Source organism: Conger conger, chromosome 16, assembly GCF_963514075.1.
Source record: "Conger conger chromosome 16, fConCon1.1, whole genome shotgun sequence".
In the NCBI taxonomy this organism is placed as follows: Eukaryota; Metazoa; Chordata; class Actinopteri; order Anguilliformes; family Congridae; genus Conger; species Conger conger.
In genome coordinates, this window is record NC_083775.1 from 18371897 (window position 1) to 18389792 (window position 17896).

Consider the following 17896-nt stretch of genomic DNA (forward strand, 5'->3'; position numbering starts at 1 on the left):
AGTGGATCCAATCTTATCTCTCTGGCCGGTCCTCCCAGGTGTCCTGGGCTGGAGGAGTGTCAACCCCTCGCCCCTTTGTTACAGGAGTCCCCCAGGGCTCAGTCCTCGGACCCCTCCTCTTCTCCATCTACACGAGATCCCTTGGCCCCGTTATCTCTGCTCATGGCATCTCCTATCATTGTTATGCAGATGACACCCAACTCTTTCTCTCCTTCCCCCCATCAGACACACAGGTCTCTACCCGTATCTCCGCCTGCCTGAGAGACATCCAGAGCTGGATGGGCAACCACCATCTAAAGCACAACCCAGATAAGACGGAGGTGATCTTCATCCCTGCTTTAACCTCTCCCTTCTCTGATTTCTCCATCTCACTAGGGGATACCACAGTGACCTCATCCCCTACTGCAAGAAACCTTGGAGTGGTGATGGACAACAGGCTATCCTTCTCCGAGAACATCGCTACGGTGACCCGGGCATGCAGGTTCTTCCTGTACAACATCTGGAGAATCCGACCCTTTCTCACCACCTGCTCCACTCAGCTCCTTGTTCAAGCAATGGTCCTGTCCCGCCTGGACTATTGCAATTCTCTGCTGGCTGGCCTTCCAGCATCTGCCATCAGACCCCTACAACTCATCCAGAATGCTGCAGCCCGTCTGGTATTCAATGTTCCCAGACATTCACATGTCACCCCCCTGCTCAGCAACCTCCACTGGCTGCCTGTTATGGCTCGCATCAAATTTAAAACTTTGGTGCTCGCATACCAGGCAGTTAAAGGATCAGCCCCTGTGTATATTCAATCCCTTATCAAGACCTATACACCAACAAGACCCCTCCGTTCTGCCACTTCGTGCCGTCTGGCGCCTCCCCCTCACCACACCTGCACTTCACGCTCACGACTGCTGCCTGTCCTGGTCCCACGGTGGTGGAATGACCTCCCGGCGAATGTCAGAATGGCAGAGTCAAGCACAGACTGAAGACCCATCTTTTCAGGCTACACCTTTCCCTCCCCAACTCACAATCACTGTGATTAGCCTTAGACCGTAATGGCACTTATGTATAGATATCGTTACTTGTATGGGTATTGTTGTTTTTATTGGCTGTTGTTGTATTCTAGCTGCCAACTGTGTTATGCTAGTTTGAAAGTTGATTGTACTCTTCAAGGGTTCTGAATTTATGTATGTTTACACTAGGACTCGGAACTGTACTGTCCTCTCAGGTCTACTTTTGCACTTGTTCTTGTGATTGATTTGCACTTTGTTGTACGTCGCTCTGGATAAGAGCGTCTGCTAAATGCCACGTAATGTAATGTAATGTACTTTATTCATCTTTTTGTTTCTCATTCTGCCCACGAGCCTACAAATGGATGAATGTCTTCAAATGCATTTTGATTAATGCTAATAACCTTTTTTATATCTTCCTGACTTACAGTTGTGTTCAATTAAATAGCAGTGCGTTAAAAAAGTGAATAAAGTGCAAATATTTTTTAATAGCTTTTAGTTACATATTTCAAATATAGTGGAAAAATTACACATTCAATTCCAAATCAAAGCATTAAAATGTTTTATCAAGTCTTTGTTATTCCTTTACAGGAAGCAAATAAAAGGAATATTAATCTGTTCAAAACAATGGCAGTGTCGACATTTTTCTCTTCAAACTGAAACACTAAAGAAAGACTTAACTTCACTTTAAATTACTGAACTAATTTAGTTCCATAACCATTGTTTTTGATAACTGCTGCCCAGGATGAACAAACTACATTCCACAGTTCCTGTGGAACTGATAGCTTAGCTTCGATCAAATGTCTTCCGACGGTAACAGCACTAGTAATTGTTGATCATCTTTGATCTTTCTGAACCCTGCCATGTCCACAACCCTGAATCCAGTCGAAACGCGCTCATCTGCCGTGTCTACAGAGACACTGCAGGTACCATGCAGGTCACTGCACGCTCGTAACCCTCCAGACAGACCGAATGTTTCATTTATATTTACATTTTGTGTTATTACAACCTTGCCTAGACACTTATACAAGTTTTAGGTGTAAGCAGGTAAAAGGCAACTGCTATTTTTCTCCAGTTCATTTGTCAATGGGGGATTTTTTAATTTAAAGTGTTTTATTAATAATAATAATAATCCTTCTTGGCCACAATTGTGGAAATTTGCCTTCGGCTTAACAGGTTGGTTAAAACACATCATAATACATAAATAAAATAAATAAATCACAATACATACAATAGTAAATAGCACAACATGCACAGTACAGACAAAAATAACAGACATGGTTCTGGTGTGAAAGATGTTTATGAATTTAAACATTACATTACATTGGTTTGAAAGACTTTTTATAAATATTCTTGGTTACCGCCGCGGCTCGATGGCGTCTCCCTGAGGCCAGTTTTGTAAATTCTTTAAAAAGGGGATGAACAGTATCAGACACAATTTGTCTGACTTTTTGTTTCACCTTTTTCTTGTATATACATCCCAATTGTTTCTGCTCTTTCACAATAATTTTACTGGCCATGTTTGTAATTCCGGACAGTCTATTTTTGTTCTTAGCCCCCAGATGCCCATCCACAAGCCCCAAACCACTTTCATAAAGACTTCTGTAAACAGTGTCTAAAATGTTGTTGCTTGTATCGTAAGAATCCAATTTCCTGATTAGATACAAGCACTGGATTGCTTCTTTTAAAACGTATTCTGTGTTGGCTGTAAAACTTAAAGTGCAATCAAAAAAGGTTCCTAAATATTTAAACTCCTTTACTGCTTCAACATGCTTATCGTTAATCAAAACAGGTTGGAAATAGTGACAGGCATTATGCTGACTTACAATAACCAACTCCTTCGTCTTACTTTTGTTAATAAAAAGGGCACTGTCTTCACACCACTTGATAAGATCACCAATATGGTGGAAATATGTAGACTGATAATCTGTGTTCTCTGTCTGCATAAGACCATATACAGGAGCACCCCAAGGCTGTGTGCTCTCACCTGTGTTGTGTTCTCTGTACACTAATGAAATGCAAGTTATGAATTCAACCTGCCAGCTGTATAAATATGCTGATGACAAGGTGCTAGACCATATAACTCCTGTGGCAGATAAAAAGACCTGAAAGACACGGTCATCATTTCATAATCCGGGATGCAGATCTGTTCATGAACGTGCATCTGCGTGGCCCATTTATTTTCCAGAAATATACACAGTCCTCCGCCGATCGATTTATTTGACAGGTGGTCGTCTCTGTCTGCCCTAATTATTGTATATCCGTCAAAAGAGACTATTGCTTCCGGCTTTTGCCATGTCTCCGTTGGGCAGATTAGATTACACAATTTGAAGTCTGTTCGTGGGTCAGTCTCGCTTTGAACTCGTCAATTTTACTGTTGAGAGATCGCACATTTGATAGTGTGATGGTAGGGAGAGGAAATCTGGAGCCGCGTCTTCTCAATCTCTCGTGCACACCTCCTCTTGAACCTCTTTTCTTTATTTTAGTTCTCGGCGCTTTCCTCCGCCACCTGTGTCTCAAGATCTCTGTACAGTCCATGGGAATGTGATCTTCAAAACTCCCGACTTGAGTTTGGAGCGTCAACATCTGAGCTCTAGTGTAGGTAAGACGCCACTCGCCGAAAGCCGTAGCAGATGTAAATCGCAATCGAAACCTTTTGAAGTTCCATATTAAGCAACTGGTTACTCTGTTATTCTCATGAGGTTAAACACATCAACGCAATAGACAAAATAAAAATAAAGCCTAAAAACATACAAACAAACCACCAACGTGAAGCACTGGGTCAGCAGTCGCACCGCGGCCCGGAAATGAAACAAAAAACATTAATAATGTCATCATTATCAATAATATAGCGCTAAATAGGATGCTTGTGATCTATCCCTGCTGCCAGTAGGGGTAGCTGTATGAGTGAAACACGGTTGAGGAGTTTCTGTTGCTCTCTGTGACTCTTTGGCTTCCGCTCCAGTGTGTGGCGTAGCTTCACTAAACTTGATCAGATGACGTGGTGCACTCGTTCTGGAAAAAGTTGCAATCGATGCAAAGCTCCCCCCGGAGCAATACATTTACTCTCTCACATACCTAATCCTACAGCACATACATACACGCCAAGCTGGCTGGCACACACACTGGAAGAACCAGCCTGTGCTGTCAGACTGCCTGACAGGTGTGTCATTTTGTTTCCTATCCACATTCTGACAACCTCCCATTGGAACCAAAAGGCAACCCATGACATTGTCAAAGCATTTAAACAGACGTCATGGAAAACTATCAATATTCACAGAATCATTTCAAGCAGATCATTTCTTTTTCAGCTGGAAGGAGTGAACCTGGACTACAAGTCAACAGGTACTGTAATTATATGATTAAAACTGTGAATTAACAGGATGAATATGGTGTATCAGCTAAAATAAAGTAATGTAATTGCATTAACTATAAGAGATAAACAAAGCAGCAACAAGATGGTTTGTTTCAGTGAATTGGTCTACACATTCACATACATATGCTATACATATTTGTTCATGATTATAATTTTTTCATGATAAGTTCCTAAAGAACCATTGAGGGAAAATGCTACTACAATAAAAATGTTAGTTTGTAAACGATAAAGATTTGGCAATGATAGTCGGCTCTTGCAGTATATAGGTTTTCAGCAGGGCTTCATCTGTGTACATGGGAATAGACTAGACCTCACTGCCACAATCCCACAGAATGCTTACACTGTGACGTAAAGGGTAAGCATTACAGAGCTAAAACTATGAGGAAATTGTTTCAGGCAGGCAGCTATTTATGTCTATCACACTGATAAATTATTGGCCGAATACATATTCATGCCTCGTCTACAGCTCTCAAGTTCTCACTTGAAACTCTCAGTCTAAATTATTCTGTGTATTCTGTCTAAAATCAAGAAGAAAGTAAATCTCAATCAACTCTCACTTGTAACATAATGTAGAATGGGTACAAATGTTTTTTTGATGTGATAATGTGGTAGTGTGAATGGCTACTTTCCAAGTACTTACCTGTTTGACTTAACATGGCAGAGAGAAAACATAACAAAGACATTGAAGATTGAACTTCAAGCGATAGTTCAGTTTCATTTTTCAGTATTTTTTCTCAATTCATAGAAAACCACTGATGCTTCGAATGCCCATTGTGAAGCTGACATGCTGTCAGAAGCTTTGCTAAACATGTAGAATATAATAAATCACTCAAACTGTCTGTGCGAATGAGACACATGGAATAATATGAAAATACCTACTGAGGAAAGTGAATTCTCTGTAAGATCTGAATCAAAAAGAGGGAGAAAATTATGTGGCACACTTATGTGTCACACTTTTTGTGCGTGAAAATTGACACATGATGGGTAAATGTACAAAAAAAAAACCTAAATCAAAATACCATTAAAATAATTTTATTTGCAAGATGAAACTGGAGAATGACAGAGGGACCAACATGGCAGCTGCTGGTGTGACCTCTCATCATGGTGAGTTTCTTCTTTCTGTGTAGAACATTTCATTGATTTAAATGATTATTTAAATGTTTATTTAAATGATTGTACATTTTTTATTCAAACCGCTGATGTGTTTGTAAACTTTAATTATTAATCTCTGGCAGCAAAGGAACACCATCTCTCAGAGCTGAGGATTGTGCTGCTGGGGGGGAGACTGAGTGGAAAGAGTTCAGCAGGAAACACCATCCTGGGCAGAGAGGAGTTTGACTCTGGAATAAGAACTGCACAGTGTGTGAAGAGACAGGGTGAAGTAGCTGGGAGACAGGTCACTGTGGTCGACACACCAGGCTGGTCGACTTATTCTGTGAAGGACACTGCAGAGCTGGTCAAACAGGAGATTGTGCACAGTGTGTCTCTGTGCCACCCGGGACCCTGTGCTCTCTTCCTGGTCATTGATGTGAGCTTAGCATTCAGAGAGAATGACAGGAGATCAGTGGTGGAACACCTGGAGCTTCTCAGTGAGAGAGTCTGGAGACACACTATAGTGCTGTTCACCAGTGGAGACTGGCTGGGAGACACAACCATTGAGCAGCACAGTGAGACTGAAGGGAAGGTCCTCCATGAGCTCATAGAGAAATGTGGGAACAGGCATCATGTTCTCAACAATAAGAACAGGGCTGATGGGACTCAGGTCACAGAGCTGCTGGAGAAGATAGAGGAGATGGTGGCAGGGCATGGAGGCTCTCACTATGAAATAGAAAGAATGCTCTTACAGGAGGTGGAAGATAAGAGGAGGGCAATGAATGATGGAGGGAAACAGAGGTTGATGAAGGTTCAGAAACCGAGAAAGACTGTCCGAACACTTTTTCAGGGTAAGCTTTTTTCATTGATTTAAATTATTTTCATATGAATTACAGTGGAAAATTCAAATGAATCATGATTATGTTAAATCAATTTCCATTCGAATGGATTCTATCAATGAAAAGTATTTCTCCCGAGAGAAGTGTATTGCAGAGTCAGGATTTGATAGCAGACGGTGGGGTGCATCCGCACACTGGATCAGAATCTTAGAATGATGAGTAACGCAGCAGTGCCATAACTAAGGCAATTCAATTTAAAGTCTTGTTCTTGTTGACATAAATAATATTTTATAAATATTTGAAATTCAGAAGATATATTCATCACAATATTAAACTTATAATCAGAAATTTCTGGTTGCAAAAATAAATTGAACAGAATGAGCCTTATGTGGGTATGAACTAAAATCGCATGCGCAACTCTGCCCCTACAAAAATAAACACCGCCCACTTGTCCTATCTTCTGAGCGATGAATATCATTTCATGTTTAATATTCACAACTCCAAACTTACAGAGAGCCCTTGATCTCAGTGCTAAATATCTGCTAACACTCCTGATGAGGAGTAAAATGTTCTCTTTCTCTCTGACAGAAGAGGAACACCGTCTCTCAGAGCTGAGGATTATACTGCTGGGGGGGAGACTGAGTGGGAAGAGCTCAGCAGGAAACACCATCCTGGGCAGAGAGGAGTTTGAGTCTGAAATAAGAACTGCACAGTGTGTGAAGATACAGGGTGAAGTAGCTGGGAGACAGGTCACTGTGGTCGACACACCAGGCTGGTCGACTTATTCTGTGAAGGACACTGCAGAGCTGGTCAAACAGGAGATTGTGCGCAGTGTGTCTCTGTGTCCCCCGGGACCCTGTGCTCTCTTCCTGGTCATTGATGTGAGCTCAGAATTCAGAGATACACACAGGAGATCAGCAGTGGAACACCTGGAGCTTCTCAGTGAGAGAGTCTGGAGACAAACTATAGTGCTGTTCACCAGTGGAGACTGGCTGAGAGACAGAACCATTGAGCAGCACATTGAGACTGAAGGGAGGGTCATCCAAGAGCTCATAGAGAAATGTGGGAACAGGTATCATGTTCTCAACAGTAAGAACAGGACTGATGGGACTCAGGTCACAGAGCTGCTGGAGAGGATAGAGGAGATGATGGCAGGGCGTGGAGGCTTGCACTATGAAATAGATAGAAGACTCTTACAGGAGGTGGAAGAGAAGAGGGCAATGAAAGATGGAGTGAAACAGAGGTTGATGAAGGTTCAGAAACCGAGAAAGACTGTCCGAACACTTTTTCAGGGTAAGCTTTTGTCATTGATTGAAATGATTTTAATATGAATTACAGTGTAAAATTCAAATGAATCATGATTATGTTAAATCAATTTCCATTCGAATGGATTCTATCAATGAAAAGTATTGCATTGCACAGTCAGGATTTGATAGCAGACGGTGGGGTGCATCCAAACACTGGATCAGAATCTTAGAATGATGAGCCACAACTGAGATCATTAAATTTCAAGTCATGTTCTTGTTGACATAAAACACATTTTTATTTGCGTTTGAAATTCAGAAGATATTTTCATCACAATATAAAAATACTGATAATCAGAAATTCCCGGTTGCAATCATATATTGAAAAGAATTAGACTTTATGTGGCTATGAACTAAAATGTCATGCGCAACTCTGCCCCTACCAGAATAAACACAGCCCACCTGTTTTACTTTCTCAGCGATGAATGTCATTTCATATTTAATAGTCACAACTCAAAACTTAAAGAGAACCCTTCATCTCAGTGCTAAATGTCTGTTAAGACTTCTGATAAGGAGTAAAATGTTCTCTTTACCTGCCGGGTTTTTACACTCTCCGAAATAATGAGGATGACTATTTGAAACGCATACGTCTCAGTGCTCACGTGGGCTCCAATTATGTAGGGGAAGCAGTGTATACTGCAATTAGTAATCAGTCTCATAAAATTACTATTATCTAAAATATCTAACCACAAATGTAGTATTTTTATTAATTATTAAAATAACCAATCTTAGCGATTAAACATACAGATAACCTGAAGGTTGGAATTCTTCGGATGATGAATTTGAGTCGGCTCCCATGTCATACAACACCAAACACCGGGTTTAATAAGATAATTTATTCAACAAAATTACAAACACAGAGTAGACAAGGACAAAAGTAATCACGGAGAATGAATGATAACCAAGAATGCTACATGGAATGCTAACAATGGAATGTGTGTGTGCGCGCGTCTTAGACAAAGGACCAGGGTGTGTATGTGTCGGTGCGGGTGTGCGTGTAATTGCAGCAGTAACTTATTTTTGCCTGGAAGAGAGAGGGGAGGACACAAGGTTTGATTGTATTGTGTGCGTTTGTCGTTATTAGTGGAGTTTGGAAGAGTTAGCTGTGGTTAGGAGTAAAACACGTGTGTGATTAACTCTAGCGTTTACATACGGGATAATGGCGAACCGATTCACATAAGCTACACAGCGAACAGAACATAATCACATAATAAAGTCGACTAACGTTACAAAAAGAAAACGCATACATTCACAGCAGGCGAACCACAATTAAGACTTAACTAAACAGTGGCTAATGCCTGGGATGTTTAGTCAGTCTGACTGAGTCCGTTTACGTCTTGCTGTCTCCAGTCGTGGGTGTCCAGGAGAAACGCGATGGTGAACTTCCGTGGAGAGCAGCGTGCCAGTTGGTGTCCTTGGCTTTAGCCTAGGCAACGCAACGTGTGTTCCGGTCATCTGAAAGAAGGGTGCTGGTTGCAGGCCGCAAAAGTTTATTGAGCTGTTTGTGATACATGGGGTGTGTGCCAAGTTCCCGGTTGTTTGGAAGTTTTCCCGGTGCACAGCACAGCACGTACACTAGTTCACCGGGTTGAAAGTGTCCTACACTTAGTTACTGTGAAGTAAGCTAACTTGCGTGGTATGATGTCGGCCTCTGTTCGAGCTGGCAGGAGGGTGAGAGAGAGAACCTCTGCCGCTGTCTGAGCTGGCAGGAAGGTAAGGGAAGAGAAGAGAACAGTGGACAAAGAAGGGGTGGACAATGCGATTGTCCTTGCTCTCATCTGTGAAAGTTTATTGCTCCTGGCATTACAGTATTGGTTTAACGGTACCAAGACGTCAGGCTGGGGGGATTGTGTGGAAGTGTCCTGTGGAATCACGGGAAGTGTAGTTACATGGTCCCTACCCAATATAAAAATGTTTATAATTGGTTGCAATAACATATTGAACAGAATGAGACTTTATGTTCGTTTGAACTCAAATCTCATGGGCAACTCTGCCCCTACCAAAATCACCACAGTCCACCTGTCCTATCTTGTGATTGATTAATGTCATTTCATGTTTAATACTCACAACTCCAAACTTACAGAGAACAGCTCATCTCAGAGCTAAATATCTGTTAACACTCCTTATGAGGAGTAAAATGTTCTCTTTCTCTGACAGGTGGGGAACACCGTCTCTCAGAGCTGAGGATTGTGCTGCTGGGGGGGAGACTGAGTGGGAAGAGTTCAGCAGGAAACACCATCCTGGGCAGAGAGGAGTTTGAGTCTGGAATAAGAACTACACAGTGTGTGAAGAGACAGGGTGAAGTAGCTGGGAGACAGGTCACTGTGTTCGACACACCAGGCTGGTGGACTCATTCTGTGAAGGACACTGCAGAGCTGGATAAACAGGAGATTGTGCACAGTGTGTTTCTGTGTCCCCCTGGACCATGTGCTCTCTTTCTGGTCATTAATGTGAGCTCAGAATTCAGAGATACACACAGGAGATCAGCAGTGGAACACCTGGAGCTTCTCAGTGAGAGAGTCTGGAGACACACTATAGTGCTGTTCACCAGTGGAGACTGGCTGGGAGACACAACCATTGAGCAGCACATTGAGACTGAAGGGAGGGCCCTCCACGAGCTCATAGAGAAATGTGGGAACAGGTATCATGTTCTCAACAATGAGAACAGGGCTGATGGGACTCAGGTCACAGAGCTGCTGGAGAAGATAGAGGAGGTGGTAGCCAGGAACATGGGTCTTTCCTTCACTATACGGGAGAGACAGAAAGGTGATGAGCATAATACCTTTGAGGAGGAGTGGAGGAGCAGAGAGGCAGGGCTGATGGAGCAGATGTTGAATGTTTTGGTTGAGCCAGAGACAGAAGGATCCACACTGCCATTATGGAAGATGAGAGACAGCTTTCATTTTCTTCCACCTTCCTGTGAGTTTTATTGTTCTTCTTGACATTCTTCTTGTTCGTTCTTCTTTGGACTGAGATTCTCAGCACTTACAGTTCAGCTTCAAGTCCAGGAATGACACCTCTATTTAAAAACATTTTACACCCTTATAGACAGTTAATAATGCTGTAGACAGGTTAATACTTGGCTTTTGACCGTTAGAGCTGACCTATTGTACCTTTAAACATGAATGAGAAACATCCATTCATCACAGGCTTTGATGCACATAATGACCTTAAATCATGTGAATCTGAGTGTAACAGAGCTTGTTGGTGGTGTTGTGTTACAGTGAACAGAGGGACTCCAGCCCCCTCCAGTAACAAGGTGTCACAGTGGCTGAAAAGGAGCAAACCAGAGAGTTCAGCATCATCTGGATACGGAACAATGAGTTCTGGAGTGAGTGAAGTGGAGAAGGCTAACAGGGTGACACTGGAACAGGACAGTGTAGGTGACTCTCCAGACTAAACACTGCTCTACTCCATCTAGTAGCTTTTGTAAATGTTTAATCATCTGTTATTTTCCAAAATTCTAATACTGTAGGTTTTTATTCCAACACAAACAAAGCACACCTCATTCAACAGCAAGAGGTCTTGTTCATGTCAGGGTTTTCCTACTCATTTTCTAGGCAGTGCCATTTTTCGGGCTCACGCATGCAGATTGCTGGCTTGGTTAATTGGTATCCAGGTACCGTCTAATTACTAACCAATTATTTGTTATTGGTAGGCGGACTCAACCCTATTTCAGACTCATTGTCCCTCTGCTCTGTGCTTGAGTGTTTCATTGTGTTTCAGACTCCGAGCCAGGTAGCGGTAGCCTTGGGGTAGGCTGGTTTTTCATTAGCGACATGAAGGCATGTTACCCTGTATTTGGGTAACTATATCAGGTTTTCTTTATTATTTTCTTCCACCTCTTAAGTCAAAATAGACTCTTGTACCAGGTCTTCAGTTCTGTTTTAGTTGGGGAGTTTTCTGTCCTGTTGTCCCCTTTCTCCTCTCGTGGTTCCCCTCGATTATATTGGGGAGAACCCGAGACTATATTAGCGGTTATCACACGTTCTGGTGGTAACTTGAAGATTCCCTTTTCAGTCGTGTCTGGTCCTTTGAGGATGGGGTTGGGCGGAGAGCCAGTAGCGACTAAAGGGGAAACCCTTTTGAAGCGAGCACGCAAACGTGTTCGCCACTAACACTCAATATTACTACTCCCAGAACAGAGGGAGAAACAAAAACTAACCCGAAGGCGAATTAGAAGGATAACAGAAATTAAGCCAAAAGCGGCTGGGAAAATAAAACAACCCTCCAAAACAGGGCGAAACTCAAAACCCAAAATGTGCTTGACACACAGCACTGACGGTATCAGACCGGGACCGCCGAAAAGAAAATACAACCTAGCGTAAAAAACTAGGCACGAGAAAATAAAACCCTCGAGGCGCAGCTCGGGAAGAAAACACAAACCAAAAATACATACCAGGGGACAACGTCCCCCAACCACTGACTCACACGAGTCAAAAGAAAGAAAAACCAAAACCAAAAACCTTAGAGGAAGGCGCCAGCGAACACAATACCAGCGAAACGCCTTCCTTACCTTTTTTAAGCTTTTCTTTTTTGTTAGCAACCACCAGCACAGTACCTGACTCCCAAAACTACTGATAGAGTCTACCTTGTGCTTACCGGCTTGGCGCAAGAGCGAACAGTTGACACACAAGCACTGAAGGAGAGTCAGTACTGAGCTTAAATATGCTTCCCGGGAGGTAATTCCCCTAACACCAATGAGGAACAGGTGCGACCAATGATCCTCGGCCCTCTGCTGGTAACAGCGGGTATTACCTCCCACATGACAGGTCCTCTGTCCCCACTCCCTCACAGAAGTCATATGGAGGAACCAGCGACCCCACCAGGGCTAAACAAGTGCAGGCTAATCAGCATGCTGCGATAGCTGCTCATGAAGGGGGCTTAAAGACCCTCCAGGCCCAAGAACAGGCTATGAAGGCTCAACAGGGTCAGCTCATTGACCAGCTGCGCCGTCAGGAAGACTGTATGCAAGAACTAGCAGACAGTCTCCACTGGCTGGTAATCAACGCTCCACCCCCAGTCGCGCAACCACTCTCCCATGACACCCCATTCACTTCTGTCAGTCCTAGGGAACCCAAACTCCAGCTCCCTTGTGGTTTCCTGTCCCAATGTTTAATTTTTTGAAGACTCAGCCGTCCAGGTTCGCCTCTCACAATTCGCGGGTGGCGTTTATTTTCTCCTTATTAACCGGGATGGCCCTCGCCTGGGCAGATCCCTTAATCCGTTCAGATGCCCGATTATGTGAGACGTAGATCGGCTTATGACAATGTTCCTTTCGCAGCCCCTATTTTCGTCCACTCCTCTCTGACCTATGACAAGCCCATGCAGTTGAGGGGCTGAGCTAGGGGGAGTTGGTGTCAGTGCTGCTGTGGGCACACCGGGCAGGCTCGCCCTAAGCAGACAGAAAATGGGGGGTCTCACTGAACAGGCGAGAGGGCCAAGCGAGACACCGGTTCAGTTCCTTTGGCACCCTGTTGACTGTCCAGTTAAGGTGGGACCGTTTCTCACTGAACAACAAGGCTTTTTTCAATTCTGGGGCCCTGGAGTGTTTTATTGATGCCCAGTGGGCTGAGGCGTGGGCATTCCATCACACCCCCTAGCGCAGTCGCCCTATGTCTCGCCCTTTGATGGTTGTCCATTGGGTACAGGGTTAGTGGAAGAGATCACAGCCCCAGTCAACATGCACATCCCGTTTAGGCAGCACTCAGAGGGTATTCCTCTCTTTTTAATCAACTCCCCCACCTCCTGACATACCGTCCTGGGTCTAAGAATACCAAGCCGGACGCCCTTTCCCGGTTGTATGACGGGTCAGTGGAGGACCGTCCCCCTACACCCATTGTTCTGGTCGTCCGGATCGTGGCTGCAGTTTCTTGGGATATTGAGACTGTTGTGCAGGAGGCTCAGCAATTAGAGCAAGGCCCAGTTAGCGACCCTCCAGGTCGCATGCTTGTCCCTGGCAGGGTACGTGCTCAGGTACTTCTGTGGGGCCATTCTGTGGGGAATCCATCGGACCCACGAGTTCTTTAGCAGGCGGTTCTGGTGGCCTGGGATGAAGTGGAATGTGCAAGAGTTTGTGTCAGCCTGTGATTGATTATTATTCCCCTAGATTATATTGGGTAGAACCCTAGACTATATTTGTGGTTATCACACTTTCTGGTGGTAACTTGAAGATTCTCTTTTCAGTCGCATCTGGTACTCTGTCCCCGCTCCCTCACAGTTCATTGCTAATTAGTAGAATCAGGTGTGCCAAATTGGGGTTGGAATGAAAACATACAGGAATAAGCTTGTGTAGCCCTGATGTAAATCAAGGAATTGTACATGTGTCAGCCCCCAAGCATTGTAGCATACTTTTTTGTGGAAAAGGAAATAAGAAGAAAACAGAAGAGCTTTGAGGAGGAGTGGAGGAGAAGAGTGGCAGAGCTGATAGAGCGGATGTTGAAGGTTTTGGTTGAGCCAGAGACAGAGGGATCCACACTGCCATTATGGAAGAAGAGAGACAGCTTTCATTTTCTTCCACCTTCCTGTGAGTTTTATTCTTCTTCTTTTGACTGAGATTCTCAGCACTTACAGTTCAGCTTCAAGTCCATGAATGACAGACCTCTATGCACATTTTAAAACATTTTACACCCTTATAAACAGTTAATAATGCATTAGACAGGTTAATACTTAGCTTTTATATACAGCATATTTTGCTCATCCATGAACACCAGACTAAAGTACTATTTTAAAAACAACGGATTTAATAACCGTCTGAAAAACATTTGAACATCCGTTTTTCAGACGGTTATTATCAAATTATTTTTAGGTTAAAACATTGTTACAAGACCATTGTAAATCCCTTCCTATCATTGAAAATGCTCACTGACATGTTGACTCACCCTCTGCCTGTGTTTATAGTCCTTACATTTGGGTTTGAAAATATACAATTGTCGCACCAACACTCTGTACCAAAACATTGTACAGTTATATAATAATTCAAGCACTAATTTGGTTCTCATGCCACAGCCAATGGCATGGTGTGGCTCTCTTGACTGTTAGAAATTACGTATTATACCTTTAAACATGAATGAGAAACATCCATTCATCACAGGCAGCGATGCACATAATGACCTCAAATCATATGAATCAAAAAGATAAAAAGAATATTCATGTAGTATTTTCATAAAATATAACACAATATAATACAGATGAATTTGAGTGTAACAGCTTGTTGGTGTTGTTGTGTTTCAGTGAGTGGAGGGACTCCAGCCCCCTCTGAAGCAGGCAGTTTTGTGTGGGATTATCAATCTGCTCATCAATCTTCCAGTAACAAGGTGTCACAGTGGCTGAAAAGGAGCAAACCAGAGAGTTCAGCATCATCTGGATACGGAACAATGAGTTCTGGAGTGAGTGAAGTGGAGAAGGCTAACAGGGTGACACTGGAACAGGACAGTGTAGGTGACTCTCCAGACTAAACACTGCTCTACTCTGCCCCCATCTAGTGGCTGTTGTAAATGTTTAATCATCTGTTATTTTCCAAAGTTTTAATACTGTAGGTTTTCATTCCAACACAAACAAAGCATACCTCATTCAACAGCAAGAGATGTCGTTCATTGCTAATTACTAGAATTGTGCCAAACTGGGGTTGGAATGAAAAAATAAAGGACAGTTGATATCCAGGAATAGGCTTGTGTAGCCCTGATATAAATCAAGGAATTGTACATTCGTCAGCTCCCTAGAATTTCAGCATACTTTTTTGTGGAAAAGGAAATAGGAAGAAAACAGAAGAGCTTTGAGGAGGAGTGGAGCAGAAGAGTGGCAGAGTTGATAGAGCGGATGTTGAAGGTTTTGATTGAGCCAGAGGGATCCACACTGCCATTATGGAAGAAGAGAGACAGCTTTCATTTTCTTCCACCTTCCTGTGAGTTTTATTCTTCTTTTGACTGATTCTCAGCACTTACAGTTCAGCTTAAAGTCCATGAATGACAGACCTCTATGCACATTTTTAAACATTTTACACCCTTATTAACAGTTAATAATGTTAACTCGTCATACATGAACACCAGCCTAAAGTACTATTTTAAAAACAACGGATTTAATAACCGTCTGAAAAACATTTGATCATCAGTTTTTCAGACGGTTATTATTAAATTATTTTTGTGTTAAAACATTGTTACAAGACCATTGTAAATCCTTTTCTATCATTGGAAAATGCTCACTGTCATGTTGACTCACCCTCTACCTGTGTTTATAGTCCTTACATTTGGGTTTGAAAACATATAGTTGACGGACCAACACTGTACCAAAATATTGTGCAGTTGTTCAATAATACAAGCTCATTGGTTGAAAATTGGTTCTAATTGCCACAGCCAATGGTATGGGGGGTTGAGGGGGTCTCTTGAGCGTTAGAAATGATGTCTTGTTCCTTTTAAACATGAATGAGAAACATCCATTAATCACAGGCAGTGATGCACATAATGACTTTAAATCATGTGAATCAAAAAGACCTAACAATATTTATGTAGTATTTGCAAAAAATAGCAAAAATATGCCACAGTATAATACAATTGAATTCGAGTGAAACAGCGTTTGTTGGTGATGTTTTGTTTCAGTGAGCGGGGGGACTCCAGCCCCCTCTGAAGCAGGCAGCTTTGTGTTGGATTATCAATCTGCTCATCAACTTTCCAGTAACAAGGTGTCACAGTGGCTGAAAAGGAGCAAATCAGGGAGTTCAGCGTCATCTGGATACGGAACAATGAGTTCTGTAGTGAGTGAAGAAGAGATATCGGTATACAACAGTGCTGGTGACACTTCAGACGAAACACTGTTCTCCTCGGTCCCCATGTGGTAGATTGTGGAGCTACTTCCTTATCTTTTTTTATAAAACCAGCACCCCAGTATTTAAAAAAACATTTAATCTTCAATGTTTTTGCTAAAAATATTTTCATTCTTCTGATGAGAGATTTGTGTTTGTAATCAAGTGTAGCTGAAAGGCCTATGTACAAAACAAAAACAAAATGCAATTGAAAACTGTTTGTGTAGTTATAACATATGGTGTGATGTGATGGTCTCCATTATGGAAATTATGAAACATCTCTGTATCTCTGTGTCTGGGTAATGGCACTGAGTTGCAGGTTTGAACCTCGGCTATGCCCATGTCATCAGCTCACTGACAGGGAGTCTGCTGTGGAAGGACACAGTTGGTCTTGCTGGATTCCTCTGGTTATTGCAGCACAGGTTCTGTGGCTCACTTTGCACACACAGGCTACAGGATGAGAGACACTCCTCTCTGCTCTTTCTTTCAGCTGCAGTGCCCCTGGTGTGCAGGTGGTGTAATTCAAGAAACATTTAGAAAATACTTTGTATATAATATCTTACTCACCATTGTACCTTGTATGCAAAAGCTGGCCATCTCTGTATGTATGCAGGCATACCCACTGGTTGAGTTTAATGTACAAAACTCTCCTTGGACTAGTTCCCACTTACTTGTGTACGTCCCTCTCCAGATGCCAAGGCTAATATAGTTTGCGTTCTCAAGAGACTTAGCAGTTGTTTGTTCCCTGTGTTCACACTGAGCTGGACAGAAAAGCTTTTAAATATGCTGCCACATACAGGAAGATTTAAAACTAAATTAGAATTGATTTGTTTCAGACAAAGAATATAGTAATATTGGAAACAGCCTTTGTGTCTCAACCTTATTTGTTCATTTGATTTTTAATCTCAATGAGTCTTTACCTGTTTAAATAAAGATCAATAAATATATAAATAAAATCTTGTCCATATTGCTTATAGTACACTCACAAGCACTTCATTAGGTATTTATTAGACTTATTTTTTATACTTCTACTGCTGTAGCCTATCCACTTAGAGTTATGATGTGTTGTTCAGAGATGCTCTCCTGCATACCACTGTTGTAACGTGTGGTTATTTGCGTTTCTCCTCTCTGTCAGCTTTGATCAGTCTGGCCTTTCTCCTCTGATGTCTCTCATTAACAAGATGTTTCTGTCTGCAGAACTGCTGCTCACTGGATTTTTTGTTGATTTTTTTGTTTTTTGCACCATTCTTTGTAAACTCAAACTCTGTGTGTGAACATCCCAGGCCATCAGCAGTTTGAGGTACTCAAACCACCCACCTGCCACGGGACCCACAAGACATGTAACATTAACTGAAGCTCCTGACCGTATCTACATGATTGTATGCATTGTCCTGCTGCTGATTGGCTGATTAGATAATCATATAAATAAGAAGGTGTAATAAAGTAAAAATGTTCCTAATAAAGTGCTCGGTGAGTGTATATCTGGTTTG

General features: G+C 42.5%; 1 protein-coding gene across 1 annotated transcript in view; it reads left to right on the forward strand.

Annotated features, from left to right (window-relative positions):
• LOC133114083 (uncharacterized) overlaps positions 1-17236 on the forward strand; it is a 57707-nt gene extending 40471 nt beyond the window's left edge. Inside the window, 10 exon segments of the mRNA XM_061223279.1 lie at positions 3485-3525; positions 5418-5478; positions 5610-6317; positions 6894-7598; positions 9767-10528; positions 10834-10988; positions 13976-14135; positions 14843-15045; positions 15359-15512; positions 16204-17236. Of these exon segments, the coding sequence (XP_061079263.1) occupies positions 3485-3525; positions 5418-5478; positions 5610-6317; positions 6894-7598; positions 9767-10528; positions 10834-10988; positions 13976-14135; positions 14843-15045; positions 15359-15512; positions 16204-16442 (3188 nt within the window). The 3' untranslated portion in view covers positions 16443-17236.
• Positions 17237-17896: the final 660 nt, after the last annotated feature.